General features: G+C 40.1%; 1 protein-coding gene across 1 annotated transcript in view; it reads right to left on the bottom strand.

The window, feature by feature from the left end:
* Positions 1-21376, bottom strand: part of LRRC56 (leucine rich repeat containing 56) — a 54269-nt gene that overhangs the window by 13640 nt on the left and 19253 nt on the right. The window contains 2 exon segments of the mRNA XM_061380413.1: positions 3457-3654; positions 4056-4152. Coding sequence (XP_061236397.1) covers positions 3457-3654; positions 4056-4152 — 295 coding nt within the window.

Raw genomic sequence — 21376 nt, 5'->3', positions numbered from 1 at the left:
CAGGATTTATCATCAGGTTGATGCTCTTGGTTTAGATAACAGGGAAAGATGAGCTCATCTGAAAATCAAATTACAGAGGGCAAACAGGCTGTCTGAAAAAAAAAAAAAGCAGCAAATTTAGCTAGAGCATTCTGTAGATGGAAAGTAAATAAATAGAAGAGCTTTTTACAGGGCTGTAGCAAGGGCCAGATTGCAAGAAGGAGCTTGAGGAATTAGAGCTGGCCATCTAAGGCACACCAAAATAAGCCCGCATCTATTCTTTTATATAATTCAGGTTCTATACCCTGAAGAGATACAAACTTCAGTTGGAACCGAGAAAGCAGCGAAGTCCATAGAGAAGCTCTCAGCAGCTGAGGGAAGAGCCACCTCCCTGGGGCTGAGCAGCTTGGAGGCTGGATCAGAGACTACAGTGAGCTTACAGTCTGTCTCTGTTACAGTTCGGTGAAAAACACACCATCCCTCAACAAATTCTGGCTGGCATTTGAATGCAACTGATAGCACAGGAGTAGAGACAGCCATTCAGCGTGGAGAAAAGCAGTAAGGCACACCACCACATACCACTCCTCTTTGAACTTCCATTACATGACAACACACAGCAGCATCCCAAGGACTCATTTCCTCAGCTAAACAAACCAAGAGCAATCTGACATTTCTCCATTACAAGTACATGTAAGGGCTGAAGATGCCAAGTGAAAACTACATCCTCCAAAATCACCACTTTTGTTGAGCAGGAATGATGAGAGAACAGAAATAGACTTTCTATGCTGTTAGGATATTCTGCACCATTTTCATGCTAGGAAGCTATGATAAGGAAGTGTCAGAAGTTGTATTTGGCTCCATGAGAGCAAAAAAATTAAGCATACTTTGTCCGTCAGAAGCAGGCAGTGCTCCCTTACTGTAGGAATATGTGTTTTCCTCTCATGATTGCATCTTTTGGTTACAAATAGTTACAAGTGTAGTCTCTGAAGTATACTTCTACCAGTTCAAAACAGAAAGGCAAGAGTACAATATTTTCTTTTGGATTCCAGAGAGGAATATTATCATAGCCAAAGCATTGCCTTCTGTGGCTCATTTTACTGAGGGATATGATCAAGCCAACAATTAAATCTGAAAAATGTGAATAACTCATGTATCTAAGCAGTGAGAACATTTAAAATGTGTGTATGTTTGCTACATGATTGACTGTTAGTAACAGCGCCTCGGTGTTCAGGCCTAAATCCAGGACAAATAGCAAACCCAACCTTTTATGAAAATTAGTGGCATGGGCATGACACTTTGAAATACACAGCAAAGTTATGGAACATGGCACAGTGGAGTCACAGCACCAAGACCTGCTTTGCTTTCTAACCCCTGCATTATCAGCTCTTTATGGGGATTGCAGCATTCAAAGTGAGTGCTGTATGAGCATACACCTATGTGTATGTGCATAGGCCTGTGACCTTCTGAAAGATCTGGATGACCATACATTGCTCACTGGCCATAAACTGTCATCTGATAATATGCATTAGACATTATGTGACCAAAATGAGGAAAAGCCTACCTAATTCAACCAAGTTTTTCAAACTCTGCTTTTCCTCCAATTACCTTTTTAGTATATGCCAAGATGCTTATTTTTATACCTCAACTGATCAGTTATCACTGTGTTTTCATCTTTGTGACACAGAGAATCTCATGCCCTCAACAACCTCCACAGGAAAGGTTTTATCATTTCAGTACATAAGACGTGAACTACTGTAATTTTTTGTAATTTGATTTTAACCTTTCATGGGAAAGGGCAAGTAGCAGTTCCTATAACACTGCTTTTCCTAGTTATCTCAAGCTTTGTTTGTCTGAGGGTTCAACTTTTGAGTGTGGTGGTCCTGGAGCACTTGCTGTTGGACCAGTGAACCTCCTAAAAGAAATGTAAAAGCTCAAAGACAGACATGTAATTGAGACATTGCAACTGGCACATCTTGTAAGGAAAATATTGGCTACCTTCTAACCTGCTGCAAGATCCCTACAAGCTAGAAAGATCCAAATAGCTGTGGTCCATGTTGTCCTTGGTCTTCCTTTAAGATGCTTGTTTGCACTGCAAGCTGGGAGTAGATAGAACAGCTGTATGGATCAGTAAAAGCTCATTTCGAGTTTAATCCCATTCTCACAGGTAAGAAGAAACACATTGCTAGGAAACAGGCCTGAATCTTCACTAGCAGTCTTTGTATTTCATTTGTGCTTGTCTTTTAGACAATACCCATGACAAGACAATATCAACAGAAATGAAAAATGGGAAATACATCCCATATCATCACTCAGAATGATACAATAAGAAGATGAAGAAACATAGAATCATAGAATAGTTAGGGTTGGAAAGGACCTTAAGATCATCTAGTTCCAACCTCCCTGCCATGGACAGGAAGCCAACCGTATCCTGGGCTGCATCAAAAGGAGTGTGACCAGCAGGTCGAAGGAGGTGATTCTGCCCCTTTACTCTGCTCTCGTGAGACCTCACCTGGAGTATTGTGTGCAGTTCTGGCGTCCTCGGCATACAAAGGACATGGATCTGTTGGAACAAGTCCAGAGGAGGGCCACGAGGATGATGAGGGGACTGGAGCACCTCCCATATGAAGACAGGCTGAGAAAGTTGGGGCTGCTCAGCCTGGAGAAGAAAAGGCTGCATGGAGACCTCATAGCAGCCTTCCAGTATCTGAAGCGGGCCTATAGGGATGCCAGGGAGGGACACTTTATTAGGGACTGTAGTGACAGGACAAGGGGTAATGGGTTAAAACTTAAACAGGGGAAATTCAGATTGGATATAAGGAGGAAATTCTTTCCTGTTAGGGTGGTGAGGCACTGGAATAGGTTGCCCAGGGAGGCTGTGAATGCTCCATCCCTGGTAGTGTTCAAGGCCAGGTTGGACGAGGCCTTGGGTGATATGGTTTAGAGCGAGGTGTCCCTGCCCATGGCAGGGGGGTTAGAACTTGATGATCTTAAGGTCCTTTCCAACCCTAACTATTCTATGATTCTATGATTCTGTCACTCAAGGCTCTGTCCAGCCTGGCCTTGAACACCACCAGGGATGGAGCATTCACAGCTTCCCTGGGCAACCCATTCCAGTGCCTCATCACCCTTACAGTAAAGAACTTCTTCCTTATATCCAATCTAAACTTCCCCTGTTTAAGTTTTAACCCGTTACCCCTTGTCCTATCACTACAGTCCCTAATGAAGAGTCCCTCCCCAGCATCCCTATAGGCCCCCTTCAGATACTGGAAGGCTGCTATGAGGTCTCCACGCAGCCTTCTCTTCTCCAGGCTGAACAGCCCCAACTTTCTCAGCCTGTCTTCATATGGGAGGTGCTCCAGTCCCCTGATCATCCTCGTGGCCATCCTCTGGGCTTGTTCCAACATTTCTCATTTGCAACTCAAAACTAAAATTACATTGTCAAAAATTAACACAATATATGAAAACTAAGTTCCTCACCTGTGCAGATTCTGCATTTGGCTTCAGACAGATAGGGTTGCCCTCCACTGTCAGGCGGCTCAACTTGCAACAAAGTCCCAGGTACTGCATCTGGTTGATGTCCTCAATATTGTTCCCTTCCAGGTCCAAAACCTCAAGGTGATCCAGCCAGGGCAGCTGGCTCAGGTCGGAGATATTGTTATAGGCTATGTAGAGTTCCTCAGCAGAAGTAGACAAAATAAATATATAAACCTTAGGCTTGCACAAGTAACACTCAAGCTTTGCAAAATGTTTTCTAATATTTGAAATACTACATGACAGCATGAAATTAGCACACAAATGAACAAGCGTGGCTGTTGCCACCTTAAATAACTAGGGCTAATATGGCAATGAACACTGTGCTGCATTAGGCATCATCAGGATCAGACCTGAATGTTACACCTCATTAAAAAAAAATAAATACTGTGACATCTCTTAAATTAACACATGCAATTCAAGGTATCTAACTAAAGTCTTTTAGAAAAACAAAGAATCAGAAGAGAAAAAAGACTACAAGTAATAAGTATCAACTGAAGAGATAGTTTCAAGATTGTCATTTGGCAGGACACAACTATACTTACTCTCAGAGAGCTGCAGGAAGAGATCCCATCTAAATCTGTGAGCTCACAGTGAGCCATCCACAGGATGTAGAGATGCGACAATGTGGTTCCAAGGTCCCTTATAAAAGAAACAATCCAAGCTCTATTTGAATGGATGAAGGAACTCCAAACCTGCTTCTTTTTCCTAAGACTAGGCCATTGCTACTTCCTTCAAATTTCACATTGTTTACAATAAATGTCATTAAAAATGTTCACCTTCAAAGGTGAAGAAAGAATTTATACTCCTCTCTACCTCTCTCTCAGACACCTTTGCTCTTGTATGACAATACGTTGCTCCAGTTCAGCTTGATTAAGATTCTTCCAAGACCTACATCACGGTAATTCTGTCATAAATTGCAGGTAATTGCTAAGAATTAAGTGAAGTTTGTTTATGCTGGCATCATTTGCTCTACAACATAACCCAAATTAACGTATCTCAGCTGACTGCAAAGTCACCTCACTCTGTTCTCTTATGAAGTTACCTTTCTTCTGATTTTGCAGTTGAAAGGAATAGCACTCTTGCCAAATAACGTTTCTTGAATCAGCAGAAAATTATAATCCTTTCCATCATATTTGCCTACCCTTTAGGTCTAGCAAAATATAAATAATGATAATTTATATGAATTCCAGCCTTTCTGGTCCTAACCTGGAAAACTACATACTGATCTGCTTAAGTCCATTGCCACAGTGTGCAATACAAAGATTATGCAAAATGCAAAAATGGTGGCAAATCAAACTGGGGCTGAACCACCTTCTGTTTTGGCAACATTAAGTTGCATAAAGCCACTACTCGATCATAAAATAAAATACAACACTTCATGAAATAACAAACTGATCAGAAACTTAGAATTCTTTACTGTAGCCATGATGTAAGGCTACCTGAATAATAAACAGCTAATCAGTGGGGAACTGTGTACGAGGACAGTTTATCAGAGGAGATAGAGAGGAGGTCACAGAATCACAGCAATGGCTAACATTGGAAGGGACCACTGGAAGTACTCTTGTCCAGTCCTGCTCAGGCAGGGTCAGTTGCTCAGGACCACATTCAAACAGCTAAAATAGTCTTAAATAGAGATTCTTGGACTTAAAAATTGTGGATTAGCTATTTTTTAATAATATCAATCTTTATAATATATGTTACAATAAATAAATAGATAATAATAATAATGAAATAATACTTTGATGCACTGCCTAGGCAAGATTGCAGAAGAGAAAATAATATGGTCATGGGGTCCCTTCTAATCTTGGAATACAGTTCCCTTACTCATGTCTTCTCTCTATGGATCATGGGGGAAAAGAGCAGCTTTGCATTGCTCTCTGAGAACCTCTTGCAGCTTTGATACACTCTTGCAGAAATAACCCTACAAATTGCCTGCTTCAGGAATACTGCACAGCCAGCCAGGCCAAGAGGCCAGGAACAGTACTTTTACAAGTGGGGTTGTATTCTTGCCTGGCTTTTTTTTTTTTGTTGTTGTTGTTACTCCACTATCTGAACACCTTGAAGGGCCATGTCAGGAGCAAGGAGACTGCATAAAGCTGAATAAAGGATGGATGCATGGAAAAACATACCTAGATGCCTCTCTCCTGCATTTTCCCCAATACAGGATTGAACAGGAGTTTCTAGTGTGAAACTGGGGATTTTCACCCGTCTGCCTTCTGGGTTTGTCCATCGGCATCATTCAGACCTATCTCACTTCATCCATCCTCCACCACTGCAGCAGCTCCATGCTTTTGATGCCTCTGATCATCTCTTCTTTGGATGCTGCAAACTTAAGTAAGCTCATGATGGATGCACCATACAATGTGTTTGCATAACATTTTATAGCCTTTGAAAGTACAAACAGTGCAGTTGATCTAATGGCCAGAACAAAGCCAATAAGAAAAATCTCAGTCAACAGCACATCTCTTTCTGTCTAAGGCTACTCCTCCTCAGTGAGAAAACCCTCAACTGACATAAACCACAACTGAATTTTGTGTATCTAGGCAGCTTGCCCATACTGACACAGGACATTGCTGTCTAGTAGAGACACATGGGTAAAGCAAGACAAGCACACACAGAAACTCCCTTCATGTATAAACAATACAGTTTCTTCTGCCAATTTGCTGCAAGCTTACTTCACCTCTACCTTTTACAGATATCAGGGCAACAGGGAACACTTGGCATTGTGTCACTGAACCTGTGACCAGACAAGGACCTAAAAAGATGGGAGTTTATCACATTTCCTTCAAAGTACTCATTCAGGTTTGTCTGTCCTGAAGGATCATAATGTCCCTGTGTGTTACCACATACCCAGCCTTGCAGAAGATCTTCCAGGGACTATTTACGTGTATTTTATAAATACAACAAACACTGATTTCTAAGGCTTCCTTAAGGACCAGATGCCTCCAAAGTAATATTTACATAAATTTATTATTAGATTTGCAAGCTGCATGCCTATAATAGGAAAGAAATTAAATTAAATTACAAAAGTAGAACCTACCACCAACCAAGGCCAACACATCCATAAACATAAATACGGCATTAGGAGTAATGTGAAGGAACTACATTGCTCATTTCACAACCCACTTAAAGCACTGATGTGTTTTTCAAATGTCAGGCAGATTTTGGTGCAGAATTTTCTTTTCTGTAACTGCTGAACATAGCTAAAGAAAGTGGTCATGCTCATTTCTGTATCATTGAAACAGTGTTTCTGCTAGACGCTGTGCTTATTAGGCCAGCAAAACTGAAGACAACCTAACCTGATTATTTTACATGTGTATGGTAAGGTATGATTGATGAATTCTATCTTTATTTTTGTTTGTCTTGTACGTCCTAACTGCAGGTCTTTTGCTACAGAAGGGGCTTTCAGTAACATGCTTGTTCTTAATGTTTGTCAATATAAAGGATGCCAAAATAAAGGAATGGATTATTTCCCAAGCAGATTTTACATAAGGCCCTCCATTGCTAAAACCTGCATCACTTCATTGATTTTGAAGAAGCAGCTCCCTCCTCCTACTCAGAGGTCAAAGACTTATTCAGTTTAATTGTATTTCCCTCTGTGTGCTACAGTTTTCAGTTTCAGTGCTGGCTATGGCTAAACCATGAATGGGGTCAGTCCCTCCTCACAGCACCTGCTAAGTCATGCACAGCACATATTCACTATGAATTATTAGCCAACAAATCTTCAAACATTCTCCTGCTGCAGACACCATCAGAAGATGCTAATTTAAATTACTTCTAAAACCTACTTACCTTACTCTTTACAATTTACACTGCCACATCTATAGTCTCAAATCTGTACCATTTTCATTCATGGGTTGCAGCTCTGACTCTCCTACAGCTAACTTCAGCACAAGTCAGGAGCAGCATGTTTAATAAAGTCAATACTAATCAAAGTATTAAAACTTTTTAAACTGGTTGATTAGTATTAGTACTGCAGAGAAAAGCGTTCAGTTGTATGTCACATATCACGCATCTTGGGTACTCGCAAAAGGCAGAACTGCTGCATTTGTTTGCAGTACAACCCAGTGTTCCATAATGCTCTTCTTATTAAGAAATGCTTATACAGGCAATGCTGCAGAAAAGAAAGAAAAAAAAAAAAAAAAAGGAAGCTAATGGAAACTGTTTTCTTACAAGACAAAGGTTGGCTGTCCCAAGCTCACCTTTAACTCATGACACAGCATACTAAGAAAGCGTGAATTTGGTTGCTCTGTTTGGTATCACTCAGCGCACATTAGCCCTCTATTTCAGGAAAGGGAGCTAGCAAGCCAAGGCATCTTTGTTGTCTTCCTCTTCAGAAGAGCACTTCACCTCCTAGGAAGGCCAAATGACTGCTGTCTCTCCTTCCCTGCCATGTAGACGAGCAGCAGTGAGGAGAAGAGGCAAAAGGACTTTTCCCTGTGCCCAGCCCTGATCGCAGAACTTTGCTGCAAGTTAAAGCCATGAACAAAGTTCCCCTTGCTGACTCTGGGGGCATGCTCGCTGCTGGAAGAGCCTAAAATTCTGGATCACACAGTCACATTTTGGCCCTGCAGATCTTTACTTCTGCGTCCATAACAAGTCATCTCCAGTCAGAGATGTTATCACCGCAAAGTACATCTGCAAGTGTTTTATTCGGTAACTAACAAACTAATCGTTTGGAATCTGTGTGAATCACGCTGCAGCATCAGAGAAAACTCCCTTGTTAATTAGTACACAGATAATTGCTCCCAAAAGCATGTCTGCTGCAAGGTGAAATGGCAATGTAAGTCAAAGCAAGCTGCTCCCCACAGCCCCATGCACCTGCATTTATGAAAATACTTCTGAAATATTCTGGCTGGTGAGAAGAGAACTTAAGAGCTTGCAAGAGAAGGGAGTGCCTCCTCTGGGACCAGCCCTACTGCATCCAGCACGCCCACCTAGGAGGGGGCTGGAGCAAAGCAAGGAGCTGTGTGAGCACACATGACTGCGTGTGCATGCAAGTGTGCACACGGGTATGTTTTCATTTATGTCAAGTGCAGAGGGTCAGATCAGACCAAACGAGGGAGATGCATCTCGTGACTTTTTAACAAGAAATGGAATCAATGGGAATCTCTCTGATAATAATTCACCAGGGTAAATTGTTATTTATATTGTTATTAATTACGGTAATAAACTCTGTATAACAAATTACCAGGTTAGCAAGACAGAAAATCCACTAAAATTACATGTGGTGTAACAAAACACTCCGTTCAAAGTTATCATTGACTGAGACAAAGATTAATGAGACACAAGTCAGGGATCAGAACCCTCCTGTATTAGGCATGACATAAACATACAGAAAGCAACAGTTTCTATTAAAAAAATGGGGTTGAGAATATGATTGAGAAGTTTGACAGCTGAAACAGGAAAAAAAAAGATGCATTGTACAAAGCTGGTGGCAGTTGGTCATATGGCGCAGCACAGGAGTGACCCAGTGATGTGCAAACACCAAAGACCACATTGAAAGGAGCAGAGGACAATGTAGAGGAAATAAGCTCCCATTAATATACACAACAGATAATTCCATTCCAGTGGACAAGTTTCCTGTCCCGAGTGACGTGGAAAGTGAGAACTTTACAGGAATGGCAAGGAAGTAACAGGTAAAGCAACCATATATCCTGCAGCTCAGGTTTGAAGCAGAGACAGGGCGTGTGGTGGGAATGTGTATGTCGTATCTTTTAGTTGTGATAAACAGAGGATTGCAGCCTCTGAGATTGCCAAACCAGTGTCCTCCAGAGCAATTACTCCACACGCACCTACGTACTTGCCTGAAGAACACACACTGAATACCAGATCAGTTTTAGTATCCAAAAGTGGCAAGAAACCAACATATAGCTTCACCTTGGACCCATAAACTTGCATTTAGAATTGATTTTTAAAAAGTAATACTAATAAACTGAAGGATTTGAAACCTGGGTTCTGACTATCTCCAGATACTGCTGCAGGGGTGGGAATGAATCAAACAACTCTGTGCTTCTGCGAGGGTCCTGGCAACACCCTCCGCACTTGTGCACAACCCTTTAGGATTTCTTTCCCATGAAATCTGATGCTCCCATCTTGTCATCACTCCCCCAGCCTGGGGGAGAACAGAGGGGCAAGGAACAGTTTGGCTTACAACACCTAATAATGAGTTTGAGAAATAATGTGTTCTTCCATCAATCCAACATCCTTGTTCCTCAGGGATTGATTCGTTCCAGCCAAAATTTTACTGGACAGAGACCAGACCTAGAGAGCCAAATCCTGCTCTTGGTTTCACCACAATAAATCTTAAATAGCTCCACTGAGATCAAGCTACCCGGTAAACACTTAACAACAGCACAAGCCTGAACTCATTCATCAGCTTTAAAACCGTAGTTTCTTTTGGAAGCTGTTTTTGAATCATTCACCTTGAAATAAACCACTAAATCCACTAAACTTGCAAATGATTTCAAAGCACACATGCATCTGTTGAATAAATCTTCAGTAGCAATGCATCTAAAATGCCATTAAAGTGGATATTTTTTGGTTTTAAGGTTGCTCTGAACACAGATGCACTGGTAAGTGAAGAGGTTTGGATTTTAAAAAGTGACCAAACTATACTCTTCCAAAATAAAGGAAAAAAAGAAATGTCATCTCTGATCTACAGAAATCAAGTAGAATTTATCAAGCAGCACTGTGATAACAATGATCCAGTCCGTATGTCAGCACACAATGGTTTGGTTATACAGATAATTCTGACATCAGAAGCAAAAACTTTTAAAGCCTGAATGTTATTTAAATCAGTAACATATGTCCTAATAGGAAGCTTACATAATAGTCTCATTGTACTCTCAAATAGCTGTATTCAAAATTGTAAAACTGATTGTATGCATGTGTTGCTCGTACTTGATCAAAACCACAACACAGGCCCCAAGTTATCAAGCAGTGCTGAGGCCATGTCCTTATATCCCTCCCGTGTCCTTTTGTAGTCAGGCAAATGTCATATAAATGTGAAGACCCAGCTGGCTTTGCAGTACTGCAGCCTTGGTTGGTTTTGTACTTCCTCTTCCAAATTCAAGTAGCAATACACTAAATATCATTGTCTCAGTTCTCCTCTGTCTTGCACCTCACAGTCAGGGCACATAGGCTGCCTTTAGAATTTTAAGCTTACTTGAGCAAATATGAACCACTGCCCAAGGTGTAAGCTAACAAGGACAATGTCCCATCTTTTGCTGCCAGAAGCCCACTTTTAGGCTGAAATGCCATGGAAATGTAGCACCTGATATTCTGGCTTCATTCTGAACTCTGCAGCTTTTCCACTTTCCCAAGTAAGGGCTCTTAACCCTGCTGAGACATGTTATTGGAGACTTCAAAAACTAAGCAAAAAGAAACTTTGCTAAGCAATTGTCAACTCATAAGCTTAAACACATCAGCAAAAGGCAAATGTGTTTTGGACTGAACAGAAAGCATGCCTTTACAAAATGTCTTTTTAAATAACTCCCTTTTACATGCAAATGAAGAATGTCTATGTGAATGAACAGTTACTGTTGACAGACATCTTTGCAGTAGGGTGTCTCTGTTGTCCCATCTTTTTGAGGCAACCTTCACATCAATAAGAAGCTGTTTCCCCAATGGGCTGCAGTGGTGATGCTACTGGTCATATTTCTCCCAACAAAAGGATTTCACAGTTTTATTCCTTTTTTGTTTAGTTGGTTTTGTTGCCCCTTGGTAGCTTTTGTTTTAAGTTTCAGGTTTGGAAAGGGGCAAAGGACTGGCATATTGCTTTTTTACCTGTGGGTCTCTGCTGCACACTTTGCTGACAGCAGGAAATGCAACTCCCATGGTGCTGCACAACGTGTAAGTTGTGGAGAGCATTCAGGGTTTCATACTTCATCCAGCCCCCCACTCTGCCTTCTCAGTTTTGTTATGCCAAAGGGAAAACCAGTTGCTGCAGCTTTCATGGGCTTGCTAAATCAGCTTGTGATTGTCAAGGAGCCACGTGCTTTTGGCCAGCACTTTCTCTAAAGTGAAAGCCTGAAAACAAGGACAGAAGACTACCCGGCTACAGCAAAGTCACAAACTGTTCAAGGCAGTTTGGTTTTTGTAGAGGACTGGAGCCTGCTGGTCCTGATAGAGTACTTGAGCTCTGCCATGACACATCTGTGACCAATGCTTCAACCAGAGACACTCCATAAAAATCCTTGTTCCACTAACACCAATGCCAAAACTCCACCTGCCTTCAGTGGGGCTGAGATCTCCCTCTCTAGTGCCAACAGGCTAAGATGGCATCTAGAGACAGGACATGACAACAGAAGAAAAATCCAACCCCAATGAGATACATCTCTGGGCTGTTCTTCACTTACAACATTTTCACTCATTGTTGCTTTTCATTGCCTCATTGAACTCACTGTAGCAACCACAATATTACACTAAGTGCTATGCTACTTGCAAGCACTTTATTTTCCATGTCAGACTATACCTCATTTAAACCAAAAGTGCTTGCTGAGACCAAGAAGAGAGAGGTATTTATAAATTAAATTGAGTGCTGATACACACACTTCTGCAACTAGTCATAATCACGCTTAAGTTAAACCAGACACTTCTGTTAAAGTTAATACACATGAAATATAGATTTAGTCTCAAGTGTTCTCATTTTTAGTTGCTGTCGAAAAACTTAAAGCAGAATAATGGGCTTGATCAAAGTTGACGTGCTTGGAGTTAGGAACAGCAATTCCCTAACACATGAATATACAGTGTGTGTGGGAAGGATAATGTAATTTTGTGTTAATTTCCTTTTGATCATTAAAGCTTCTTGTCAGCTTACTTACTGGTAGCATTTTAACAACGAAAGATCAGTTGCCTTAACTCAGGTCCCACAGTCTGAAAGGAGTAGGGATTGTCAAAGTGTGGTTCTGTGGGCCAAGACCTGCCCTTGATCTTTTTTTTTCCCACCCTACTCCAGCTCCCACCCCTGGCATGCAGCTGCACCCCAGAGATGCTGTAGAAACCCACTGCACTGTGTTGCATCTCACTGGGTGCATTCCATCTTCCACAAGAGCAAGTGAATTTCCAAATAGGATAAAGTTGAGATAGTAAATAAAACTCTCACACCCACACCCATTGCTCCTCAATTTAGCCCCAGAGCTACTGACAGTTCCTATAGCTTTGGCAATCGTTCATTCTCATTGCTGAAAGTTTACATGTTAAAAAAAATAAAAGACAATGAAACTGTGGTTACAGAATGAATTATTTACATTAAAGGAATGAATTCCACAGTGCTTTAAAATTTTGTGCATGAATAACTTTTCAGTCTCCCACACGTTGTGTGCTTGTTTCACAGCATGCTCCAGGTCTGAGCTTTGGCAGAGTAAGATACATTGCAGCTTTGATTTAGTATAGATCTCATCCTTCAAAATCAACACTTGAAACTTGAAATGCTGCAGGGTAAGCAGAAGGAATATTCTGTAAAAGATCCAGATCAGTTGACAGATTCAGACACACAAATAAAAAAGCCTCCAAACCCATGTTTCTAAGTACCACAAAAAAAATTGAATTCTAGATTAATTGACCATACAGAACTAAAGAATTGGATCAGCTGTGAGTTGCTATTCAACTTTTGTCATGGTAATGGCTATAGAGCTTCCACTGGAAAAACAACCAAAACTTAAGATGCTGCAGAAATGGGTTGATATGAAAACCTAGAGGAAAAAAGTAAATTAAAGTGATTTAGTCTGAATGTACAGTGATGGGAATGCAGGTTCTTAAGCTTCTTTAGATTTGGCACATTTGTAAGATACTAATGATTTTCTCCCATGGCTGATGGGCATTTCTTCCTTCCTTTCATTTTTTAATCTGTGCATATATTCCGTAAGAAAACAGAATAAATACAGAAGCTTGCAAGGAACAGATATGGGAACATCTTGTGCCTGTGGATGGCTGGCAAATGCCAGTTGATCTCCTCCAAATTTATTTTCTCTCTCAGCTTCTAATGTTCACCCCAGATTTGGCATGATAGGCTTGTCTACATATTTCTCAAATCAAGACTTTTTCCTTAAATGATAGGTTCAAGGGAGACATTCTCTGCTTCTACTGGCCTCTAGATATTCTTCTGCGACAAGCAACCAATGCAGAAAAGAAGCTTGAGGAAGCCCTGAGACCATCAGCCTGACTACTGAGGCAGATGAGACCTTATTGGTTTCTGTACTGTCTGAGAGAGTTGCTACAACACAGAACCTCAGCATTTATTTCACAGTACACTAATAGACATCCCAGATCTGGTGCGGGTGTTTTAACTAGATGTACATTAAATTCCACACCCCATAGCTTGACTCCTTCCAAGTCAATTCCCACTCCAGTGGGATCTAGCAGTACATGTCGTAATGTGTCCTCAGTCATGGAGATGAGCCTTATGGCAGAGGTGCAAACCCTCACAAGGGCTCTCAGCTGCCAGAGAAGCCACTGATCACTTCCGCTGATCAACGGAGAAACCTCATCACATGTGAGCAGAGTAGCTCCTCAGTTACATTATCCAAAAGCAGACACTCATACCATGAATTTCAGTGGCTCTCTGTATCTCTTCGGTGAAGACAAAGATTTCCAAATTGACCTACCTACCAGTTTTTATATAAGCTAACTCAAATGTATTGTACCATAATATGGTATTACTGTTAAGTACAGACAGTAGGAAATGAAATAACTGTATTTCACGAGACACAAATATATAGATATACACATGTACAGTTTTCTTTCAAACTATGTTGAGACTAACATTTCTTCTGCTCCATTAAGTTCCTTGGGAATGCAAAAAGAAAAGAAACCTCATGATGATGGCTATGAGTGGTATTTAATATTAGAGTGTAAAAGGTAGAGAAAGATGACTCCCCCCGATTATGATGCTTTGTGAGTTTAAAAGTAAATACCAGTTAACCCAAAGTATTTAATAAAAAGTAATGAGATTTTTGAAAACAAAAAAACCCAATCCACTCAGGAAAAAAAACCAAAATGCCCTTTTACCTTAAAGTAATGGGAAGAATCATTGTATACTGCACATCAGAGCAAATACTCAAAATATACAAAATCTTCTTATTCACATAGATGAACCTTACAGAAAGTCTTTTCAACAATGGTGGCTGTATTGTTTAAACACATATGAGTGACAAAATAAGACTCATTACACAAATAAGCACATTTTCAACTATTTTTAAGATCCTCCAGTACGATTCAGCAACTATACTGTGTTTATTCTATAAGGAGAAAAATTATGCTACTGATCCTTATTATTTCTAGGATCAAAATTTAACATGTGGCACTAAAACCTTCTTTTCTTTAATTTAAGTTTTTATTCAACAAATGTTACATTTAAAAACTGGGTTTACCTTGGGATACTAAGAGCAAGAACTTTAGAAAGTCTGGGGGACCTTACTGGGGATAATTATTGTAATTATAAATAAGGGCAAGATAAACTGAACAACAACAAGTAAAGTAACCCAAAGCACTGTAAGTTCTTGCCTATGGTTAGATGACGCAAGGAAAGCAGGTAGTAGGACTGTGAGGCTGATGAAGTTCAAACCAGGAGATGATGCCAAATGGTCTTTGAAGCATACAGTCTTACGTAAAACTTCTGGTACCAAAAGTGGGTTGTAGGCTTTATTATCAGACATTATTTTTCAGGTTCTCACTTCCAGGAGAAGAACATAAAGTGCAGCTTAAGGCAAAGGGTGAAGAATGTATACATATTAATACCTGCTGATGGAATTGCAAACTTAGCCTAAAACACAAAGGCATTTCTAATTTCCTTTTGAAGGTACTGATCCACCCCTTAGAGACCTGGTTCACCCTGTAAAGATCTCAGGACAGAAAGATAAAAACTGTGCCAAACAACAAATCAGAAATAAATCAACTGAAAAAGTGTGCATGTATTTTTGGAAAAAAATAACAGCAGGTCCTTTGTGTGCAGTAATGTGTCCACAGAAAAAAAGGAACAACTAAATTCACTGCTAGGAGAATATTTTATGGAAATTAGATTGTAAAAACTGATTGTACACTGAGATTCTATTTATTTCTTCATTGTTTATTCAGATTGCTTGGCAGTTACCAACTGATGAACACAACCACATAGCTTACTCTCCCCTCCAACCTGACTCTCTTGCTTTTTTCAAAATCAGCATTCCAAGAACATAATTTCCCACTGAATATAATTATTTTAAATTAAAAAAAAAAACAACACAAAATCCAAACCAAAACCAAGCTGCAGACAAGCAACTCTTGTACAAGAGAACTGAAACAACCTACAAACCCATTAAACCCATGCTAAGATTATTTTCCCACCTATTTCCATGAAGACAACAATTCCACAGCTGGATAGCTCCACTGGCAATTGGCTAATTACTACTCCCTCCCGTCCCAGTTCTTTGGATTTTCTCAGAAAACAATTATAACCATTATTTCTCATCATTGACTAAAATGAACATTTAGGTGTAAATTTTCATTAGTGATCCCTGACATTGACAGCTGAATCCGAGCAGCTGCAAACCCTAATAGCCAGGCATGGAAGTACTTAGTTGCTGGCAGAGATCAACTAATTATTACCAATGTTTTTATTTATCATATTATAGTAGCCATTCAGAGCATGCAAGTGAGATCATGATCCATTAGTCAAAGCCTTGTACATAACTCATTCAAAAGACTATGTCTGCCCTGGAGACTGAAACTGTGATTGAAAATACAGAGAATTTCTACAGCTAACACAAGATGCTCTAGAAACAACAGCTAACACAGGAACTGAGTCATATTTTTAAAGTCCTAGTTCAGTGGCTCATCCACAAAGCCAAGTCTTGCCACAACCTAGTCTAGTCAAAGCCTAGTCAGCCACAAAGCCCCTAGTCATTACCATTGCTATCTCCAGTCAGTTCAAAGAGTAAAGCTGCCCCTGTAATCCCAGATACTGGAATCAGGTGAGATGATGGACCCCTAAAAGGTTCCTCATTCACTAAAAACAGATTGGTGCATCTTAAGTAATCATTACCTGTAAGCAAAAAGTATTTGTCTAGAACTTCATATGTTCCCTTTGGAAATGACAAAAGCTTTTATCTATACATTTTCTTGATCAAGGAAATGAGACATGGTTTGTAGAACATGAGAGGAGCCAGAGATGTGGCTTTTGCAGGTGTGGATGCATGGACTTCTGCTCACTGACCTTAAAAGATTGAGGGCTGAATTCTTTCCATGGGTCCAAACAGTCTATCCTCAAGTGTCAGAGAAGGCAGGCAGGAAACCTCTGTTCTCAGACCTTCTCAGAAGGGGAAAGCTGAGAAATAGAGGTCTCCTCTTTAACTCACTGACACCCTGGAACACACCATACTGTCAGCACATCCACAACTTGGGGACTTCTTGCTTTGAGATGAGCCACATCTGCTGGGTGGACAACACCAAGTGAAACTGGACCCCAGAGAAAATTGTACATGGAAAACGTCTGTGGCATTCATGTCAACAAGCCCAGGCCCCACCAGAGGTGTTTACTGATTAAATATTCAACAGAGTTACATTGGCAAGGTAGTGGCTGAGGCAGCAGTAAAGAGAAGCTGAACTCTCATCTCAGATAGGTGTGTGGCACAAGAAAGCACCCTGAAAGGAAAGGACACTTTTTACCAAACATATTCAAAGTGGTATGCTTACTCAGACGAGCAGAGAAAAGGGGCACAGTTGTTTATTAAATGATGGGTTTACCTTAACTTCCAGGTGTTTACTGGCAGACTTGCTCCATACTTTATCTATTATTTATTTACTTTGCTATTTCACTTGCCACATTCGCTCCGTAAAAAGTGTTTCAGTTTCTGATGATCCTGTTAAGGGTTTCATACCCTGTTTTGTACCACAGCTTGGATCACAAAATAGAAACATGATAGCGGTGCTTCTGGGGGAAGCATGGAACTGCTCAGGTGACAGTGAAAGCAGACCCTCTCTGCTCTAAGATGATATGAATGCACTAAACCCTCCCCACTGACCCTGTTATGACCAGGAGACTTTTAAACTTGGAGCTGCAATGGTAGGACCTATCTCTTAACCCTGTTCCTTACAGGTATGCTCTGTACCTGGCAGCCTGAAATCAGTGGCACGGGAATTTCAGATAGGGAAGGCAGCTTAAAACAGGATGTTGAAGGCAAGAACCACAGAAAGACACTGTAAGGCCATGAACTCATGCTGGTGTCCTCCAAGCTTGCTGTAGAATGGAGCCTGACCTCCAGAACCACAGAGGTGTATTTGTACAGAAAACAAGTTCAGCTTTCCTTGCTGGTGAATCAGCCTGTCAGACTCTCTGATATCTAAAGTTGCAAAGACAGTCACACTCTCTACTTTGGGCACCTGACCTGGTGAAATTAAAGCAAGAAAAGACAGAAGGAACATACTGCCTTCCTAGTCAAGGGAGTGCTAGGCATCTCAGAGAGGTCTACCCAGAACAGATGGTCAGTTTCCCTAGGGCTTAATGCAGACAGGCTGACTGTGCTTTACTGAAAATAATCCACTCAACTAAAAGGAGCCGCATTTCTGTCCCCAGATCACTACATTTTATCAATGATAATAATGTCCTTAAAGCTGTCAATGGTAAGTAGAACCCGAGGCCATCGTAATGTAGCCAAGGTTTGTAATATTCCCAGGGATCTGCAGGCATTAATACAGAGAAGACTTATTAATACAGAGATTAAGAATCAACTCAAATGCTTTCCTAGCTCCTGTCAAGCACATGAAGTCCTCAAAGAACATGTTCTTAAGATAGACTTTGTAGTAACCTTAACTGCTGAAGGACTTTCAGGCTGCCTACACAGAAGAAACAACAGAACAGTTTCTTCCTGAAGAACCTAGAGCGCGTGCATTTGAAACTAAATGCTTTCCACATCCAGAAAAGCAAGCTCCAAAGTAAGCAGAGATGCTCTGGGCACTGAAATAAGGACATGAAGGGATTCACTCAGACCAAATAAGAGCAATGGCTCTCTGACTGCATGTTTAAGCACAGCCTAGAGCAAAAGCACCTGATCCCTCATTAAACAAAATAAGCAAATACTGTAATACAAATAAATCATCTGCTGACAAACATTTGCATCTTTAATGCAAACTAAACTGAATTGATTTTAGATAACATTTTGGGATTTTATCTATCATCAAAATAATGCTGATCCTTGTTGCACAAAACTCATTCCATTTATGTGTAGTACCTATGCTAAAGGCACAGTAGTCCAGTAACCAGAAAAAAAACAAACCACCAAACAACAAAACCCTAACCCAAAACCCAGGAGAAATGACAGGCAGAAGAAAAAGCAAACTGGAGAAGAAAAAGAACAAGGAAAGAAATAAGCAAAAATGACAAAGAAAAGACAAATTTAGGGGGAAAATGGCCCTAAATTTCTTCTGCTTGGAAGAAAACTATGCAGCAAACAGCGGGTGTCTAGACACACACTATCAACAATACATTAAATTTGGGGCTGATCAGTACCATGGCTTAGCCTTATACAAGATGGTATAACTCGGTCCAGATCCAGCAAAGCACTCGGGTTAATGCTCTATTTTCAGCCTGTGAGCAGTTCCATCGAAGTCAAACTTTCTGTGACTTTAGTAGGTATTTGCTTAAACTCTTTGTTGGATAAGTACCAATGAGTATTATTCCTATATTCAAATTCCTAGAGATCCTAATTCAGGTCTCCAAAATATTTTTAAACATGGGTTTAAAGCCCTTGCCCTCAATTGGCTTCGATTTCTTAGAGTCATGAAATGCTGAGCAAAATCCCTACTCATATCATTTGGCTCACATTTGCAGTTATTTTTTTCATAGTTAAGTGGGCTTGAAACTTTCAAAAAGTGAATGCAGAAATTCGAAAAGTGAATGCAGAGATTAGCTACATCCTAAAATGTAGCTTAATCTTGTCCCCAGGAGCTGGTGTTGAAAAAAAAAAAATAAAAGAAATATTAATAATAATAAAAAAAATCTATCCTAGGACTCATAGAAGCATGAGAGTTGTTGAATTTGAATGTACTCGGCACCTTGCTCATTTGAGCCTTCAGGACAGCTATCCATTTCCATGATAACTTTACTGACTAAGATGGACCAGGATAACTGTCCTCTTGTTTTGGGGGACTCTTCTGCAATAGGACAAGAGCATTTGAGAACTGCATGCAACACGTACTGCAGAAAGAAATGTTAACTCTGCCTAGATGAAGGAAATACGCTTTTGTTTTCCTATAGCCCTCATACTTACTTTTGTCCCCACATTCTGCAGTTTCTGCATTTCATCTGACTTAAAATACAATAAATTCTCTCTGTTACAAGCAGTTGCTTAAGTAGTCCTGGGAGCTGACCAGTCTTCTGCTGGCTACAATGCATACAGCTGAATGGGGGGAAATGAACTTCAGCTGGTGAAACAGCTTGTGCTATAAAAGCTTGTGCTTATGGGAACCAGGTCCTGAGATCCCTGTATCTAATTTAAAAGTCCTTTCATAAAGGTATCTATCTAACATTTTTAAACAGATCTCTTAATTCATCCCTGAATTGAGAATAAAGCAGTCTGATAAAAAAATACACAGGCTACATGCCAAAAACAGAAGTAGTAATTCATTGGCCTTGAAATATAGTTCTTTTACTGGAAACATTACGAAGATGAGATGAAGATGAGGACTGTGTGTCATCACAAAAAAAGGGGGGGGCAATTTTTAACAGGCACTCTTTAGAATAGGCTCCATGTTTCATCCTCAATTATCAGTTCATCAATCTAGAATTTCTTAGCTGCTAGCAGATGGGCAAAGGTCACCAAAAAGGGCCTCATTAAATTAGTGCAATTTGGAAAATTAACCACAATCTGAACTAATTTCTCTCCACAGTACATTAGATTTTCCAGAGTTATTCCTCTTTAGTAAAAGGCCAGTAAAAACTAAAACCCAGAAACAGCCAAAAAAGAAATTCGCTTTCAACTGCCCGGCTGGATTTTGTGCAAATAAATTTGGATACATTTTCCTTATAGATTAAATGAAATAGTTGATAATGATATCCTGCACTTATATATAACCTTTCAAAGTTTCAAGTATTCAAAAGTAACACAAGCTTTAGGAGGGTTGGGAGGGACCATGAATTTACAACTAAAGTAGTTCCACTACATTCCCCATCAAAGAAATCAGAGCTCCTTCAGGAACTACTAGGAAAAGCCAATATCCAAACTCACTGAAGTAGCAAGCCTTGCCCTTCCATGCAAAACTGTAATACACAAGTACCTTGATTCCCCAAGACCAGAACATCCCTCCTTTGATTTCTATTGAATCAACACACACCTCAGCATCCTCACAACTTCAGTTCCTATGTGAGGTTGACAGGACCAAATGTTTCAAAAAAAATAAAAAATAAAAAAATCAGTAACCAAAGTCAGGATACTAAAGCCTTATTTTGAGATCTCCCTATATGCAGTTAAGTATTAAGAGAATTCTTCCTCTATTTTCAAACTGAAAACAATGTTTTAATTCCTTTTCATCCTAAAATAATTAGGAAATTCTACTCTGCAAGACAGAACAAAACAAAACTAAAGTGACAAAAAGCAAGTTTCCCATCTTATTAACCACTCATTCATACACCCTGACAGTCTTTTTATAATGATTCATCATAATATAATTTTTTCACATAATATAGCATGAACAGAGCGTCTTCTTTCAACACCCGAAGTATATACGAAATAACCTCTACCTTTTGCCTGCTTTTCTGCCCTTACCTTCTTTTCAGTAAACAAACCAATCTTCCAGTCTGTCCTTACGAGACATTTCCTGTTATCTGCTGCCCATTTTCAAATTACAACCACAATGATTCTGACCTTATGGCTGAGAAAGTCTGTGGGAA

The sequence above is a fragment of the Neopsephotus bourkii genome, unplaced genomic scaffold (assembly GCF_033783945.1).
Source record: "Neopsephotus bourkii isolate Nb327-2 ecotype Australia unplaced genomic scaffold, CSIRO-AGI_Nbou_v1 NB_1792, whole genome shotgun sequence".
Taxonomy (NCBI): domain Eukaryota; kingdom Metazoa; phylum Chordata; class Aves; order Psittaciformes; family Psittacidae; genus Neopsephotus; species Neopsephotus bourkii.
The sequence above is the reverse complement of the archived record's forward strand: the minus strand, read 5'-3'. Positions and strand labels throughout refer to the sequence as shown.